The 17,764-nt window shown below is 36.4% G+C and overlaps 4 protein-coding genes and 1 long non-coding RNA gene across 6 annotated transcripts; 1 reads left to right on the plus strand and 4 right to left on the minus strand.

Annotated features, from left to right (window-relative positions):
* Positions 1-1,654: 1,654 nt before the first annotated feature.
* On the minus strand, positions 1,655-3,343 carry LOC139096905 (uncharacterized). Its single transcript, XM_070648660.1, has 3 exons — positions 2,924-3,343; positions 2,607-2,835; positions 1,655-2,242 (listed from the first exon to the last, which is right to left on the minus strand). The coding sequence occupies exons 1-3, from the start codon at positions 3,240-3,242 to the stop codon at positions 2,116-2,118; spliced, it is 675 nt and encodes a 224-aa protein (XP_070504761.1). The 5' UTR covers positions 3,243-3,343; the 3' UTR covers positions 1,655-2,115.
* A 1,154-nt stretch (positions 3,344-4,497) lies between these two features.
* On the minus strand, positions 4,498-6,054 carry LOC139096977 (uncharacterized). Its single transcript, XM_070648739.1, has 3 exons — positions 5,813-6,054; positions 5,234-5,426; positions 4,498-4,744 (listed from the first exon to the last, which is right to left on the minus strand). Exons 1-3 carry the CDS (start codon positions 5,946-5,948, stop codon positions 4,540-4,542), a joined length of 534 nt encoding a protein of 177 aa, XP_070504840.1. The 5' UTR covers positions 5,949-6,054; the 3' UTR covers positions 4,498-4,539.
* Positions 6,055-6,435: 381 nt separating this feature from the next.
* LOC139096968 (uncharacterized) lies at positions 6,436-7,366 on the plus strand. Its single transcript, XR_011545013.1, has 3 exons — positions 6,436-6,740; positions 6,925-7,078; positions 7,276-7,366. It is a non-coding gene; the product is annotated as an uncharacterized lncRNA (long non-coding RNA).
* Positions 7,367-12,862: 5,496 nt separating this feature from the next.
* LOC139096960 (uncharacterized) lies at positions 12,863-15,189 on the minus strand. Of its 2 annotated transcripts, none has more exons than XM_070648721.1 (3): positions 14,303-15,189; positions 13,299-13,585; positions 12,863-12,963 (listed from the first exon to the last, which is right to left on the minus strand). In XM_070648721.1, exons 1-3 carry the CDS (start codon positions 14,335-14,337, stop codon positions 12,878-12,880), a joined length of 408 nt encoding a protein of 135 aa, XP_070504822.1. In that variant the 5' UTR covers positions 14,338-15,189; the 3' UTR covers positions 12,863-12,877. The 2 variants fall into 2 exon arrangements, with proteins under 2 accessions (XP_070504822.1, XP_070504821.1); XM_070648720.1 differs by having other exon boundaries at positions 12,863-12,966.
* Positions 15,190-15,645: 456 nt separating this feature from the next.
* Positions 15,646-17,036, minus strand: LOC139096923 (uncharacterized). Its single transcript, XM_070648678.1, has 3 exons — positions 16,726-17,036; positions 16,539-16,659; positions 15,646-16,474 (listed from the first exon to the last, which is right to left on the minus strand). The coding sequence occupies exons 1-3, from the start codon at positions 16,814-16,816 to the stop codon at positions 15,646-15,648; spliced, it is 1,041 nt and encodes a 346-aa protein (XP_070504779.1). The 5' UTR covers positions 16,817-17,036.
* Between the last annotated feature and the right edge of the window lie 728 nt (positions 17,037-17,764).

The following is a 17,764-nucleotide window of genomic DNA, read 5'->3' on the forward strand; positions in this document are numbered from 1 at the left end:
AATGTGGTTTATGAAATTTCAGCATGCTCACCTGAGCACATCGTTGAGCATGCTCAAGAGCACACTCTGAGCACAACGAGGAAATGTGGTTTATGAAATTTCAGCATGCTCACCTGAGCACATCGTTGAGCATGCTCAAGAGCACACTCTGAGCACAACGAGGAAATGTGGTTTATGAAATTTCAGCATGCTCACCTGAGCACATCGTTGAGCATGCTCAAGAGCACACTCTGAGCACAACGAGGAAATGTGATTTATGAAATTTCAGCGTGCTCACCTGAGCACATCGTTGAGCATGCTCAAGAGCACACTCTGAGCACAACGAGGAAATGTGATTTATGAAATTTTAACATGCTCATCTGAGCACATAGTTGAGCATGCTCAAGAGCATACTCTGAGCACAACGTGGAAACGTGGAAAATCTTGGAAAAATCTATGAAAATTATCCACCTGAAAATACAGTGAAACACCGAAAAAAATAACCAAAAAACTCTTAAAATTAATCAGTAAAAAACATAACATTTATATATGGTTTTTGCCATATATAAATTATTAGGTAAAATACAGCGGTGGCGTAATGGTTAAGGCGATGGTCTCATATAGCAACGAAGCGGTCTCAGGTTCGAATCCATGTAAAAGCGAAATTTTCTAACTTTGGTTTTTTCAGATTATTAATTAAACAGGATTTATTACAAACACATTTTCTAATAGAACTAATATTATATGATTAAAAAGTGCATCCTCTCTCTCTCCCCTAAGTGAAATTAATAAATTTTTTTTAAATTTTGCATATTTATACATGCTTAGTGAGCACGCTCTAGAGCATACTCAGTGAGCGTGCTCTTGAGCATGCTCCTAAGTATGCTCTGAGCATGCTCAACTTTATGTCACATGACACTTTTCAAAAAATGTCTTATGTCACACCACATTCTAGAGCATGCTCACGATGTGCTCTGAGCACGTTAAAAGAGCATGCTCTCTGAGCGTGCTCAGAAGCGTAAAGTAGTGACATCAGGTTTTGTATGAAAGAGCATGCTCACACTAGCGTGCTCAGCGAAAATTTGAGCATGCTCTTAGCGTGCTCTTTGTACACTCGGGTCTGGAGTCGGACTCCGTTGGAATTCGGCCGACTCTGTTCTCTAGTTAGCATATAATACTGGTTCAATCACTGTCTTCTGTTTTCCAATTGCCAATACTAATTGTAACACTGTATTTAGCTATACTGCTACATGGGCTACTTAAGAACACCCAGAGATAAGTAAGTCGATGCAAATATTAAGTCGGGAATTGTTCTGCTTAATCCGGTAAGACGACTCTTGTATTGTGTTGGATCTACATCAAATCTAGTACCTATCCTCATTTAGATGATTAGTGATTAGCCGACTCGGAGACGTATCTTCAGATTTTAACGGCAAACTTTAGAAAACCGCAAGTTTGTCTTAATAATGAGTCAAAATAATGGTAAATATGATAAAGATGTAATCAGGGCAGTTTCATGTCCTACCGTTAATACAACGAACAGTGATGACCAAGTGAACATGGTGTATTGTTCGGGATATTCTGTAATTTATTCAATTTTTCTTACAGCTCCAGAAGTTTAGAAACTGGTCAAAAATGTCGAAAAATTGATCAAAATTGATTAAAAATTTGTAAATTTTCATCATTTTATTGCTCTAAAAATTACATTTATTTCACCATTTAACAAATAACATTAATCGAAAGCTGATGTCAGACACCATCCCTAAAAATTGCGAAAATCGGGTTATGAACTGTTAACAATTGAAAGCTGCAGTCAGCATTTGAGGCTTCAAAAGTGTAACTTTAATTTTTCCCAATAGTGTCTGACCTTGTTCATCAAAAAAACATTAAAAAAATCAACATTATTTATTTACTTTGGTTCAAAGCTTCCTATTAATACACAATTAACTCAATGCCCACATTAATTATCCAAAAAAGTGTCCATCTACAAGCTTAAAAATCAGAGCACGAAGTCGATTCAGATTTTGTATGAATCAGTCAACTCAATTCATCTTGACTGCATACAAAATCCAAATCGACTTCGAGCTCCATCGAAAACCAATCCTAGAGATCACACAAGCACTAACTGTTATCAACTCATTTTTTCTGATCATAAATTAGGACATTGTCATAGCTCGGGAGTGATTCTGAAGCATAAGCTGCTGCTGGGTGATGACGTGGTGCTTCGGCTGGATATGGCATTCCAGCGCTGGGTGTGTGATAGCTAAAATTGGGAGAAAATTGATGTATTAGAAACTTGAAAATGTTTGGTTTGAGGAGATGATTTTGGTGGGAATTTTGGATGTAACTAACCAGACCGGGAAGGGGTGTGGTTGGGTATGAAGTCAAAAATATGGTGATTTTTGGGATTTTGACGTCGGATAAGAATATGATCCTAATTTAGTATTTGTACTGAGTTTAGTCAAGACTCTATGGACATAATTCGATTGATCGATCAAAAATCCGAACCAAGGACGATGTGGCTCTAACTCAACTGATTTGTGCTATTTGAGTCCATTTTACATAAATATTCCCATAAATTCGAACCAACTTAACCAAATAAATCCCAAAAACTATCCCCAACTTACGGTGTAGCCGGCGTAACCCATGGTGCAGTTTTGATCGGTATCGGATTGCTTATATCCTTAGGTGACAATGATTTTCCAACAAGTCCATATGGTGCATTTTGATCTTTTTTTGGTACTGGATGTAACTGTGGCATTTGTGCCAAAGGTGCTGTTGGCTTGATCCTTTCCGTTGTCACAGTGTAGACTGGAGCTGATGACTGCGCTGGTTGACCAAACAATGGACCTGGTTCTGAAATAAAATTGTAGATTTTTTTAATTTGTGTCAATGAATAAAATTGCCATGAAGTCAGTCAGCATAAGCATCACATCATACATACTTGGAGATTTATTTTTAGATCGTTTCGATTCACAATATTTGTAGATTAAAACGGCAGTGAATATGATGAAGTAAATTCCCATAAATATGAAAAAGAAGATGGCAATTCCAGGCACATCTGATTCCGTTTCAGGTGCTATTGTTGTCTGGTTAAGTGCTTCTGTTACGATTTCAGGTTGGATGGTTGACTGGTCATACCATTTGAGATTCTGGTATGGTGCTGCTGTTTTTACGTGATCTGGATATCCTGGTTCCTTGTAATGGTCATCTGTTCCACTGTCATACGATTCATACGAAGCATCGATTTTATAGGAACCCATGACTTAATATGATAAAAATACTTCAATTAAAAATTTGACTCAATTTAAACTCGATTGATCTTCTAAGCACGCGGCTGGCTATGGACGGACTGAAATAGATGATGTGATGGTGAAAAATTGTTTCACAAAAAAATAATTTTACTCTCATTTTTTTACGGTTTTAGTGAGAAAATTTCTCTTTATTTAAATTAGAACAAAATGTTTATGACTTCTGAGCATTAATGTCGTTTGGCCTTGAACTTAAGGGTTGAGTGTGGAATGGAATGTTTTTTAATACTTGTTTGTCATATATTGAGTAGTTTACAATTTTTGCTTAATGAGACTTAATGCTAATGGACGAATATAAAGTTGGGAAAGCAGTTATTAGGATTCATGGATGCAGAGCTGACCTGGGAACTGATTGAACACATTTTGATCAAATTTTGAATATTTTTGACCATTTTCGTTCATTTTTTAATCAATTTAAGCCATTTTTGACCAGTTTTCTTGATATTTTGACAAATTTTGATCGTTGTTTACCAAATTTTTCCATTTTTGGCATTTTTGATAATTTTCAGGCTTTTTGACCATCTTTACATTCCTGGAGCTTGACACTTCAAAGTCTCCTACAATCCACCTCCATATAGATTCCAAATAATACTTTATGGACTAATTATTTATGGAATTATGGAATTAAATATATTATGGAATTATAATAATACTTTATAGATGCCTTATAATACTTTATGGAACTTAAAAACTAATTTTATAATATTTATCGGTATTTACTGTCAAAATTGATGTCTAAAGGTGAATAAGAAGGGTTGTGGGGTTTTGATGGACAACCCTCTATCCTCCCTTTTCTCTCTAGCTTAGTTTCTCAGCCTGACTTTCCCTTTTCCCTGGTTCCTCTTGGTTCCTCTTCCCCTCCCCCATCCCTTTCAATTTTTGAAAAATAATTCTATTTTCTAGGATTTTTCTTGTCCCAAAATATTCCAACAAAAGTCTATTGACCTATTGACTATAACACCCTCTCCCAAACACAAATTTGTTGGCTTCCCCATCAAAAAATGCCTAGCTACACCCCTGTAGAGGTCAATCTTCTATCAACTCAATTTCCAGAAAATTACAAAACTTCATTTTTCAATTCCCTAAACTACACATTGTCCGCCATAACCTAACCAGACAAAGAACATACTCTCGAGAGCTTACTAACCTGAAATACACTAATTGCCCAAGCTTATAAGTATTACTCTCAGCTAACTCTACCCTTGAAATCACCCTCTTTGCCTACTAGAACTTAATTCCTATCTTTAATCTACATTGCACTCTCTTTATGATCTCTAATCAAAAATGTCATTGATTCGTTGTAGTTTGGTGGTACATCAGATGAATCTTCTCTATAATAAGGTGCAGATGGCTGTGGAATGTTTGAATGTTGTGAATAAGTTGATGTTTGATGATGTGTATAAGATTGAGATAGGTTTGAGTGATATGGTGAGTCTCTGTCGATTTGACGGCTTCTAAAAAATGGAAAAGTGAAGGTTAATGAAGTTTAAAGGATTGTTTAATTTAGAGTTAACAGGAATTCTGGTGTCAAAGTCCATCGTAGTCAAAATGAACTCTTAAGTTCGACTCCAGTGGAGCCCGGATTTCACTTTTTTTGGAAACCGAATCTACTAGAGTCAAGTCTCCACTGTAGTGTTAAGGTCCTGGTTGGGGACCAGGCTAACCTCGGGCTTGGTCTTAGCAACGAGTACCCTCACTGGAAACCAAGTGGACTCTAAAGTTCAACTACAGTAGAGTCCAACTTCAATAGTGCCCTGACCATAGTAGAGTTGGACTTCAAAACATAGTGAAGTTCTGAATCCTGTGAAGTCCAAAATTAGAGTCCATTTGGGTCCATTTGAGACTATCCGGAAAATCTCGGTCTCGGTTTTCTTTGGGAAATCTTAAGACCAACTCCTGATCATCAATTTCTGACTACCAACTCTCCCCAAAATTCAACTTACTGATGAGGCATCGGCATCTGTGTCCGTTGACCATCCCATCCAATTCTTGAGTACGGCTGCTTAATTTTAACTTGTGTATTAAATAATCTCTGTTGTCTTGGAATATCTGATCGTGTTGCAGATGGACGAGCTGATCCAGGAGCTTGCCGTGTGTGAGATGTCACAGCAACTGGTGCAGAGTAGCTTGATGAGTCTGTTTTGGGGAGAATTTTGGAGTTTTTATTAAATAAATTGGTTGTTTTTGGGGTTTTTCAGTTTACAGGTGATGTTTCGGGTTTGAACTGGGCTTTGGCTAGGGTGGGGTCGATATTTTAGAGGTAGGGAGGTAGGAAGTGCCTCAGAAAATACGAATGAACAGTTCCATATTTGAAAATGTTGGAATTTTTATTATATTTAGCAATTTTTGATGTATTTTGAATTTAATTGGCACAATTAGTCAGACAATTAGCTGATCACATTCATAGGCAATGATATGACAGCACCATGTGAGCATGATCGTCGCTTATTAGAGTAATATGCCCATATGTCCCACAAAATCAACTCCAAAATGCCCAAAATCGTAAAAACAATGCAATTTACCTGTTGAATCTCTCATTTTCGAAAACGAATCATTTCGACACAAATACTTAAAACATCTATAAATTCCATAGATGACTGGTATCACCATAATGAATATTACATGAATACTCAAACTTTGCTTATTAGTGTACTCCATTTTGTCACGAATTGCTTAATTTAATTTCAAAATAAATTCACGATCAGCATCAAATTGACTCTCAACACAACAACAAAAGAACTGAAGAATATAAAAGCGATCCGTAAAAATGAGAGAATGGAAGCATTAATATTCAATTAGTGACGTCATGGATGGGGGGAGTACAGCAGTTAGGTAACGTGGGATTTTTGACCCTAAATCCTATTTGCAGCTCAAATTTTCATTGCTTGAGATGTAAATGAACCTCAATAAGAGGACATGAGGGGGCGGTTGACAATAAGTAAGTGACGTAACACATGACCGACCCCACCAAAACTTGAATTCACAATACCGAATGTTATGCTTCTCTTCGGACATTGTTGATCATTTTTTCCTCTCAATTTAAGACAATTTATGAGAGTAAAATTGAGAATTTTTGAGTAAATTTACTTAATTTCTCTTAATTGCGTAACGCATAACTGTAGTTTGTTGTTTTAAGACTCTGGTGATTCATCAAAGTGTCTTTTTTTGCAAGCATATTCAGTAAATATTGAAATTTTAAGGGATTTAGACCAAAAAATAAGATAAATGAGTTAAATTAAGTCAAATTAAGTCAAATTAAGTCTATTAAGTCAATTAAAGCCAATTAAGCCATGAGTTATTCATACAATTACGATAGTCCCTATAAACATCAATATAATTCGTCTCAAAGGACTAAACCTGAAATTATTTTGTTCCTTTTTATCGTTATTACTGCTTTTATAGCTCTATTTAAGTATTGTAATAAAAATTGTACTGTGGAAGAGGATGAACGTGAGTATCACATGCTCCTGGATGGCACAAGCCTTTTAATCGATTATAAACCGGTTCCGGCTCAGCATGACACTGACTTGATGCTGGAATTGATTCAAAATTGCTCAGAGTCACGCCATCTAGCCGGCATGTGCTATTTTGGAATTAATATTGATTTTTGTTCAATTTTTGATTAACCCAACAGCAAGACCTGAATATCCACTAGCAAGAACCCGATCAGAGCCTTCAGTAGCAATCATATCAGAGATAAGCAACAGACGAGATCCCAATAGACGAGGTCCGGTGATTACTGATAGAGTCTTTGAACAATACACCATGATTGCTGACACAGAACAATCGTAAGTATCAAAGGCTCAGTGCCAACTGATGTTGAAGATTGAGTCGACCAGAGTTGGCAGGCCTCAACTGGAGCGCACACTGGATGACCGCCAAAAGAGGACCGTCTCCATGGAGACCTGCCAACTACTTATCAGAAGGTCTACTTATCAGTCTCGACACCCAAAAAACCTTAATTTCTAATTTCAAAATCTTTCAGCATCCAAAGCCTCCTCAATGATCTACCCCGCACACCACAGCCATCCATCCGACCTCGAACTGTCGAAACTCCATCTGCTCCAACTAGAAGTGACAGCATTCCACAATATGAAAATCCTCCAAATTATGAAGAAGCTATAACGTTCCTGAATGTTAAGGAAAAGAAGAACGATCAGGACAAGCCAATTACTTAGCAATTTAATGAACCATACTTTTGGGACTTTATCATTAAATTTAGCAATTTAAGGTATTTTATAATGATACTTTAGGTCAGTGCTATGCTTAGAGACACGCTTAATTGCTGTGTTGACCGCAAATCTTCAAGATGAATTAGAGGCGCCAGCTGATGGATGATTTGAAAGAGACAACAACAAAGTATGAGATTTGCCATGTCGTGCTGATCTAATTATAAAACTGTAGATGTTTACTGATGATCTAATACAGCAGTGATGGGCAACCTGTGTGCTGCGGCACACTAGTGGGTTTGGAAGTGTCATGTACCGTATGTTGTGTTCGGTTTTGATCAAAACTTGCCACCAAGGTGAGCTGGGGAAACTTAAAGGTTGTGCAGCCCTGTAATGCAGAGTTGCTCAATTTTTTTTGAGTTCCAGCACATTTATGGCAAAGCCGCACATGATATGCTGTTCATGGTATTTTTCGAAAAGTGCCGCATCACACAGGTTGTACAACACTGACATAATTAAATAAAAATTCTTAATTTTTTGCAACAAAAAAACTTCAATTTTTTACTTGAAACATTCAAATTAAATATGAAAAAATTACCAAATGGTAAGCACGCCATATCCAAATTCCAAGTATTCATCGGCCGCTTCTTGTTTACAAATTTATTCTCTTGTTCCTTCTCTCGTGCCTCAAACAATTTTTCTCTCAATTCTCAAAAACTACAACAACAAATATACAGCATGTGCGTTTGATACATGATCATGAGAGAGGAATGTGACTCGAAAGAAGACATAAAAAAAATGAAAATTTGACGTCAAAAAATTGGTATTTTGTTTTGATTTGCGTATTTATATTGAGTTTTGAACTAGATTTGATGACTCATCTTGTTTTTGAGTTTTTGATTACTTTCTTATCTGGTCGTGTAGGTCAATTGTGAATCATGGCTTTTCTCAGATGGCGCCTAAAGCTTGCTCTATCGTTGGATCTTCCGTCTGCTAATTACCAGTACCAAGTGTAATATTGTGTCTATCTACAGGTTCCTTCCTAGAAATCTTTGGTTGCCCACGAGCTCTTTTGCCATAAAATTTGGTTATTTTGATTATTTACAATATATTCCGAATACCATAAGACAGTTAATTGATCAAAGATTCTATTCTAAACCAATATGACTATGTCATGGTATGCCGCGCTACAAACTGAATTCCGTTATGACTCTAGCTTGATGCCTGATTTGGTTTAAATAACCATACCATGGCCTAGGCATTCCATGACAGAGTAATACCGACCGAGAGAGGCCGACAAGCTCCAATTTAAAGAGGGGCTTCACTGGAAGCCGTTCGCCAGTTTCTTGTGGAAGCCAGCCTCCACGAAGATAAGCCTTTATTGACGTCGAGCCTCCAGTGAAGACCGTCTCCAAACGAAAGCCTCCCAATTTTTGGAAACATACATAAAAATCCTAATCATCAATCCATAAAAAAGTATTAAATATTTTTGTTATAATAATTGACTTTTCTAATCAATTTAACCTTGAACCCTCAATTAACATCCTCATACGCAAACATGTGTCATACTCAATTCCCAATTATTCATCTGTTGATTCCTCAACGTACTTTTATTCTCTAAATTTCTCTAAAAACAATTTCTCTCATTTTTAATAAAACAACAAAAAAGATTGTTTAGGTTTTGAGCACATGTAGCTATGCGAAAGAGAAATGCCGACGGAAAACACGGCAAAATATTTTGCTGACGTCGTAAAATAAAACACATTTACCGGTTATGGTGTAAGTCTGAATTTCCCAACAGGTGATGTGACTCACTCTGTTTTGTGTTTGTTGAGCAGTTGCAGTATGAATGCATTTAGTAGGAATATAGAGTTGAGGGAATTAAGACGTGCTAAATATAAATTGTAAATATGAGCAATTTTTACGAAAATTATGACTCAAGGCAATTCAGATACAATTTTGATAATTTCGATAATTATGATCCATATCAATATCCGACACCATCACCACCTCCAAAAGCTAATAAACTGCCTTATCCACCATTTTGGTTTTATTTAATTTTGTTGGCTGTTTTTGTGATTTTTAATATTTTTAAAAATTTGTGCTGTAAAAAGAAGGAAATTGGTGAGTAAAATATGTCATTTTTAATCGAAATTCACCGTCAATATGGGTTGAGCAATGGTGGGCAATTAAGGTGCCGCTGCATACTTCGTGAAGCTAAAAATAATTGAACACATCATGAACCTTGAACCGTACGCCTTACTCGGTCTCGGTAGAGGCTTATCACCAACAGGTTGATTTAGAAGAACTAGATTAGGTTGATTCCGTTTCGGAAAAGTGGTTAAAGACATAAAACTCGTCACAATATCTCCTGAATACCACATTTATTCAAATTTCCCCAAATTCCAATCATGCTTCGTCACCAACAATTCCCCATATTAATTACTGACGTCAAAAACTAATCATAAATTACCATTTTTGCATCATTAAAAGGTGACACAGAAGCAATTTACCCAGCAAATAATCAACAAATGTCCACATCAGTACCTGTTGCAACTGTGATTTCAGAAAATTCAAGACATGTTGCATCATCTAATCCATTACAATTCACAACATTTACTCCATCTGCTCCATATTTTCAAGTGATTCATCCAACTGCGCCGATGATCATCGAAGATGACATTCCAAAGTATGAGAGTCCACCAAATTATGATGAAGCTATGATTATGAATAGTCAACATATGCATGGAACCAATAATAGGTAAAATATTATTGATTTTAAGTTTAGATACAACAATTTTTTATGTCTTGATTTATTCCAGCAATCTCATCAAAGCAACAAGCACTGAGCCAACTACGGACAATATTCATCGACCGAACGACAGTTAGCTGTAGATTCAACATTGCTAATGATTAATATTCTGTAAAATTTAATTATCCTCTAAATTTCATCATCTTGTGGGTCATTCATTAATGATGTCATCCTCAAAAGCAGAAACTCAAAGTCAATTTTGTATATAAAGTGTTGTGACACACTCAAATCCATATGAAAATTCAGTCAACCTATAGTTCTGCGTCAAAAATACCCAATTTCATGCACCAGACTTGTTACTCATCATAAAATAATCAGCATAAAATAAGGATAAATCAAGTGTGGATTGACAAGCTGTAATTACATATTTACACCAGTGTTGTTTAAACTATGTGACACGGCACACTGGTGTGCCTTAATATCAATAAATGGTGTGCCGTGTAAAATATCCTGCAACTAGATATGTATCATTGAAAACTAGCAATCCAGCATAAAAAAATAATAAAAAGAACAGCATAAGAATCATATGAAATAAATGCTGATAAGTTTGCAGTTCAACGACATAAAATAGACATACATATTCTCGACAGTATTATAAAAAATTATGAGCAGCGACTTCATGCGTTGGTGCCAAACAGTCTCAAGGATCTACACAAGAAGACAAATAATAAAAGGAAATGTGTATGTAGTTATATTGCAAGTTTCTGACATATCCATTAGCCTTTAAAATTAAGATAAAATCAATTTTCCCGCTAAATATTATAAAGGCTGTCTGCCAATTTTTGAAAAATTGAGCACTTTTGTGCCATTATAAACGAAAATGTATACTAAAAGAGTTCAAATTGAAGAGTCATGTCCAAACAAAGGGGTGGTCTATGGGTTCTAAATACTGAGAATGATATTGGGAAAATCTAGAAGCAGAGTTGGCATTACTTCTGGAGTTTCTTAAAAAATTAAGCTCCTACTAACTTCGCATTCCTGGATTAGATGTCTTTAGATATTCCCTACTCGCGGCAATAGGTCCTCGTGCGTCCCAGCCAATTAAGTAAAGTAAGTAACCGACTAAGCATTGACCTTCCTGCGGGAGATTTGCCAAGACTAAGACTTCGATTGACCTTATCCCTCCCTAATATTGCGATTAAAACTCCTCATAAATGCTCATTTATTAAATTTTATTAAATTTTCTTTAAAATAAATGTATAAAAAGCTAATTTAAAATTTTATATTGTATTTTTTAAGATAAAGTATGTAGCTTAGAAATAGTTAAAAAGTCTGAAATTGTAAAATGTTAATAAAATGTTAATTTTGTATCCATAGATTTAAAGCTCGACGTCGACTTGGATTTTGTTTGAAATAATTGACTTAAGTCGACTAAATTCCATTCTAATTCAGAATCGACATCAAGTTCTGCTTCATTTTTAACAATAATTTACTCAAAACATCGAGATTTGAATCTTAAAAGCTGTTTATCACTATTTTGTGTTATTCAAGCTTTATGCCAAGCGACTGAATAGTTTATGAAAATTTACTGCCAAGAACCGAATTCAGGCTACTCCTCCTGTAGGTCTGTTCACGGCTCTCTATCCTCATAATCCTCACTTGCCACAACCTCTTCATAAGTCGGAAGATTCCCAAAATCCTCAATCGATATTTTTGGTGCTGTTGGAAATTGATAAATTGGTTCCGACTTGGGTTCTGAAATTGGTGACAAAGATGACACAGATGAACGTTGATTGTGAGACACGCATGATGTAAATAAATATGATAATGATTGTGATGAATCTGGACAGTCGGGTGAATCAGGTGAACCGATTGCCTGAAGTGGCTCATATGAATATGTCACTTTAGCTTGTCCAACTGATGGAATGAAACTGGGGAAATAGAAATGAATTATATGTGAGTATGTGATTGATTTGAATTTGATCTGAAAGGGGTTTGTATCCCGGAACTAGACATAAATGGGGTTTTCAACCTCGGGATTATACAAAAATCAATCCAGGGATTGAAAACCCAAGATCTGGAAGGTCAGATGTGATTTTAAATTGGATAAAGAGATCTTGAATAACATAAGTCGGTTGATCGATCCAAAATTCAGTATCAGGTCGGTATGATGACTCCAGTGTGACTCTAGCATGAATTTAAGCCGAATCATACACCAACTGTGGCATAATCAGACATTAGCGATACTCTGACATGGTATCTGATTCGGTTTAAATCCTTGCCAGAGTTTCCATACCAAAATTAACACGCCATGGCATCAAGCTGACTCTTGCATGGGCATGACTCTGGCATGGTGACACTGGAAGATGACTCTGGCATGGAACTGAATCAGAGACCATACTAGAGTCACGCTTATGTCAGATTCACGCACATGTCAGAGTCATCCCGATGCCATGTCATGGTGATTTTGGCATGGTGACTTTGGCATGGATTCAAACCGAATCAGATACAATCCAAGAGTCCCGCCGATGTCTTATCATGTCAGAGTCGTTGTCTGATTCAGTTTAAATTCATCCCAGACTCACACAAACCTGGTGTCGGATTATTGATCAATTAACCGATTTGTGGGACATTGAGTTACACCATAGGAGAATTATAACTTCAACTTACGGTAAATTTCTACTAAATTGGTCATTTGATGACCACAGATGATCATCAACAGGTTTAGAAGCGTCCATCAAGTCAGTTGGATCTGCTGGAGTATTAAACAAATTACTAAAGAAGCAGTGCTACCCTAACAGGCAAAGAGACCGTTTTTAGGTGCCGTAGTGGTATTTCTGTGCCATAAAAGCTTGCTCTTTGCCTGTTAGGGTTAGTTTGCTGTGTTTTTGAGAGAAAATTTTTGCTATTTTTTATTAACTGCGCATGTCAAATTTTTCAGTAAATTGCTACACAATAACATTGAATATTCATTTAAAAAAATTGAGCATAGCAAAAAAAAAGGCAATAAAAAGTTTTTGTAAAAGTTAGAACTTGGCAAAGTTTAATATTTGGTCAAATTTAGTATATCCATAGCTCATTCCTTACTTGAACTATTTTCCTCATTTTTTGATGAATTTTCATCAATATTTCCCGATGACTTTCGTCTTTCAGTTCCACTAGATTTTGGAATCTTCAATGGTGTTCGTAGATTCTCAGTCGATCCAGAAGCTTTTGATGTGCCAGCAGACTGTTTAGACTTTGGCGATGGCTGATTGGTCAGTGGCGATGAACTTAAGGACCGAGTTCGTTGGTTGAATTTCTCAAAATTAGAATGTCGTAAAGGCACTTGTGATTGTGATGCTTTAGCGGCATTTTCAGCTGCTAGAGCTTTTCTGGAAGAATTGTAAGTAAGAAAGGCATGGGTTAGTAAGGTTTAAAGCGCATTTTATTCAATGTTAGGGTTAGAATTGAGTGATTCAATGTTGCAAAATCAGAGCCTGTGGAACTCGGTTCTATAAGCTACTATTGTCTATCTAGTGCTCCATAATCACCACAAGTGTCCTTAGTCTTTAGACCTTAGATTCTTAGACCTTATTATATGTCATTAGTCATTTCCCATTCAATTCCAACAAATTCTCTTACAGCTCCATTTACAGTGACTTAGCAAAAGGTACAGTAACTTATTAAGAGATACAGTGATAGAAAAATCGACAATTTGACTGCCCATACCAAAACCTCCAAGGAACTCCGCCCATAATGCGTCCCAAAACGTCAAACACCCTCTTAAGAGCGTCACCTAATAAATAAACAGCCCCCAAGAGATAGTCATCAATTCTCATCGCAAGCTTACTGTCAGTTTATCATCAAAACACATTTAACCATCCCCATGACTTCACATATCCAACCCAATGTCCACCCACTAACACAGTGTTGTCCAAACTGTGTGCTGCGATACCTTAATGCGCAATAGATAATGTTGAGCTGATTTTTCCAAGATTTCATGACTGCATGTCGTGTAATTTTGGTCTGAGCTTACCAGTAAGGGTGCCAGACCACAAAAAAGGTTGAGCAGCACTGCCACAAACATATCAAAACATCATCAAACTTACTCTCTTTCCCGTCGTCGTTTAAACAACAAAATCATTTTGTATTTTTAATTATATAGCTTTTATCCAAATTGGAACTAACGTTCGTTTAGGGATTTCTACAAACTAAATTGGACTTAAAACTAGAACCACAATGAGAAGGTTTAACTTGCCGTCGCGAACTCAACAGAACGAATGAAATTTTTTGTGATATAAAAATTATTTACTTGGAGTAATAAAAGCTTGACTTGAAGGCGCATGACAAATGTCTTCTTCTTTAATATTGGCATCGACTAGCAATTTGATAGCACTTTACTATGTGTAGATTGATGTACGCACATATTATGAGTTTTGCATTGATTAAAGTCAATTTTATATTTAAAAAATATTGATTTATTTAAACTAAAAATTGCAACAATTTACGATAACAATAAATATCACAATCGGAGTGTGGCTTTCTCAAAAATGACCGTTATTTTTTTTTCAAAATAATAAAGTCGTTAATATTCAAATTTTTTTTGACCGTTACTTTTTCTTTTCCTCGTAACGTAAATTTTTATTTAAAAATAAGTTGAGTTTGAATTTTTCGAATTTTTCGACAATCTAATGTCACGGCCGCACTCTGAAAATAAGGATTAAGGGGTATTGTGTCTGACTGACCCCATAACAGACATGATATCACGATATCAACTGAGTATTATTCTTGTTTACTTAGTGACTATAAGTCTTATTACTTTAAGTTAAATGAGGTATAATCGAGCATCACATAATGTTTTGCTGACGCCACAGAATGTCAGCTCAACATGCTGACAGAGATCTTGGTGACAGAGCCAGCATCAGAGTCAGATGGAAAGCCTTTTGAAAGAATCTAAGCTCGAAGATATCTTAGATATGAACATGATTACAGTTAGTAAGTATCTGAACAACACAATGTTGCGTTGCACAGCAATACGTGACGTTGCCCTGACAGAAGTAAACTAACAGGGGTGTCCGGATGGCTACGTAACAGCTGAACTTGTACAATTCCCTGGGGACATTGTCTGCATTTTTTTGCAAGGTGTTTTGAAGGGAATTTTGGGATTTTTTCAAGAAAATTCCTAACAATTTGAAGCATTTCTTCTCTAACGCATCTCCTGGATATGCCTGCAACGCCTGCTAATGGCTAACTCCTAAACTAGTCACAATTTTATCACTTTTGTCAATTTTATCACATGTCATCTAAGTTGTCCGACTTTCCGGAAATTATGCTACTTCCAGTTGTTCTGGATGTGTGCTGAATGTTGCAATTAAGTTGTTCATAGCCTTAACGTATTGATGAATATCTTTAAAGCATTAATTCATTAAATTGCTGGACGACAGCTGTTGTCTTATGATGAGCTACTTGATGGATAAGGCGCAGATGAATTTGAATTCTGATTATCTGATGACAATTCCACTTTTGGTTCCTGAGCACTTGATTGAGGTTTAATAAATGTGACTTTTATTACAGTCGATGTGGGTGGGTACGGTGCAGTTGGTTTGGGTTCGATTCTTTCTAAAGATTCAACTGTTTTTGGTATATGACTAGCCTCATAAAATGAATAAGATGCTGATTGGGAAGGTGATGCATTTGTGGGATAAGGTGCTGTTGGTCTGGATTCATTGACATTCGATGCTGATGACATTCCAGGATACGATGAGGATGGATATGGTGCAGAGGCTTGACTAGGTGCTGTTGGCTTAGATGATGCCATGCCTGGATAAGATGATGTTGGATATGGCGCAGCTCCTGGACTAGGTGCAGTTGGCTTAGATGATGTCATGCCTGGATAAGATGATGTTGGATATGGCGCAGCTCCTTGACTAGGTGCTGTTGGCTTAGATGATGCCATGCCTGGATATGATGATGTTGGATATGGCGCAGCTCCTGGACTAGGTACTGTTGGTCTGGATTCATTGACATTCGATGCTGATGCCATTCCTGGATAAGATGAGGTTGGATATGGCGCAGCTGCTTGAAATCCTAAACCAGGTGCTGCTGGCATAGATGTTGATGGATATGGTGCAACTCCTTGAAATCCAATTGCTCCTGGAATTGTCATAGATTGTGGTGCATACGGCATCTGTGCAGGATATGGTAAGTTACTAGGTAGAGGCATTTGCATCTGTCCTGGTGCTGCAGGTGGATATGGACATTGTGGGTTGATTGGAGGATATCTGCAGATGATTTAAAGATTTTTATAAGAAAAACAATCAAAATTAATCAAAATTTCAAACTTACGGTTGTGGTGCCAAGCCTACAGGAACAATTCCAGGAGCTCTCGTCGTTGCTGCTTGATTTGGAGCTTCCTCGTCCTCTTCGGCTTCCTCATCACTCGACTCATATTCATAAACTACCTCTTCTGATGTTTAATTTGAAATAATTCAATAAATAAATTAATTTTAATAAAAATTAACAAATTTTTTACTTTTTCTGCACAAATAATCTAAGTAAATACATAATCCAATAAGTAAACTGCCTCCCAACGTCAAAAAAATGTCAAAACCTGCGCTACTCATTGTAAGGCTTTAATATCACAATATTTTCTAAAATTGACTGTTTTTTAAGGAATTAAATCTAAAAATTCTATTTAAAATCCACCAAATCTCAAATGATCTTCTATGTCCAACACAAAAATAGAGAATAATATTTAGGTTTTGTGTACGTGCATTCTCTTCGTCATAAAAAACATTTTCTAATTTCACCATCAGTGTCTGATGACGTCATGACATTGAAAATTGCTTTTTCTTCAGCTCAATGCACGTCTTTAATTTTTTTAGAGCTAAGTATGTAGGATCTTACATAATTACTTACTTCGCTGGTCGTACAGATCAATTGTGATCCATGGCCTCCCACAGGAGTCGCCTGAAGGTGGATCTATCGCTGGCTTCCACTTGTCAATTTTCAATACTAAGCACAATACATTCAGGTTCAGGTATGTAGGATAAAAGATATGAATCTGATCAAAATTGTCGAAAAATTATCATTAACAGGGCTTCCCTCAATACTCTTAAGACTCTATATCCTAATCAAAATTCAATGTTGATCGCCATACTCTCTCCAAAAATGCACAAAACGAGTGAAGAGAAGCATTTCATTAAAAGAGGAAAAATGAGAGAATTTTGAAAATAGTAAATGACGTCATCATTTTATATAAAATAATAAGCAAGGTTGCAAATGTCAAATTTTTGGTATATTAAATGCTGATAAGGAAGCGTCTGGGAATTATGTAGCACTTAAAGTAGCGTTTTTGAGTCTACATGTATCCATATCCCACGATATTCCGAAAGAACGGAATCTCTCGAAGGATAGAGCCGGCTTTACGTGCGGCAATGAGCAAATGCATTCTGACAAGGAAATAAGAAGTAAGTAACCTTTTCCCACCATAACGCAAGGCAACAAAATCATGTTCCTAAATTGTAATTACTTATCAATATTGCAACCCAGCCCCTTCTCTTAGCGTTTTA

Source organism: Chironomus tepperi, unplaced genomic scaffold, assembly GCF_022539635.2.
Source record: "Chironomus tepperi strain 1889 unplaced genomic scaffold, CSIRO-AGI_Ctep_v1 contig_409, whole genome shotgun sequence".
Lineage (NCBI taxonomy): Eukaryota > Metazoa > Arthropoda > Insecta > Diptera > Chironomidae > Chironomus > Chironomus tepperi.

Coding starts and splice junctions, on each gene's coding strand:
- LOC139096905 (XM_070648660.1), bottom strand. CDS start 3,242: ATGGGTTCCTATAAAATCGATGCTTCGTATGAATCGTATGACAGTGGA. Junction 2,836..2,923: donor ATCTAAAAATAAATCTCCAA/GTATGTATGATG, acceptor ATTTTATTTCAG/AACCAGGTCCATTGTTTGGT. Junction 2,243..2,606: donor TGGGTTACGCCGGCTACACC/GTAAGTTGGGGA, acceptor TCCCAATTTTAG/CTATCACACACCCAGCGCTG.
- LOC139096977 (XM_070648739.1), bottom strand. CDS start 5,948: ATGGAGTACACTAATAAGCAAAGTTTGAGTATTCATGTAATATTCATT. Junction 5,427..5,812: donor GAAAATGAGAGATTCAACAG/GTAAATTGCATT, acceptor TCCCCAAAACAG/ACTCATCAAGCTACTCTGCA. Junction 4,745..5,233: donor CAGATGCCGATGCCTCATCA/GTAAGTTGAATT, acceptor TCCATTTTTTAG/AAGCCGTCAAATCGACAGAG.
- LOC139096960 (XM_070648720.1), bottom strand. CDS start 14,337: ATGATTTTGTTGTTTAAACGACGACGGGAAAGAGA. Junction 13,586..14,302: donor AAACGACGACGGGAAAGAGA/GTAAGTTTGATG, acceptor CAATTCTTCCAG/AAAAGCTCTAGCAGCTGAAA. Junction 12,967..13,298: donor AAATGAGGAAAATAGTTCAA/GTAAGGAATGAG, acceptor TTAATACTCCAG/CAGATCCAACTGACTTGATG.
- LOC139096923 (XM_070648678.1), bottom strand. CDS start 16,816: ATGAGTAGCGCAGGTTTTGACATTTTTTTGACGTTGGGAGGCAGTTTA. Junction 16,660..16,725: donor AGATTATTTGTGCAGAAAAA/GTAAAAAATTTG, acceptor ATTAAACATCAG/AAGAGGTAGTTTATGAATAT. Junction 16,475..16,538: donor GTAGGCTTGGCACCACAACC/GTAAGTTTGAAA, acceptor AATCATCTGCAG/ATATCCTCCAATCAACCCAC.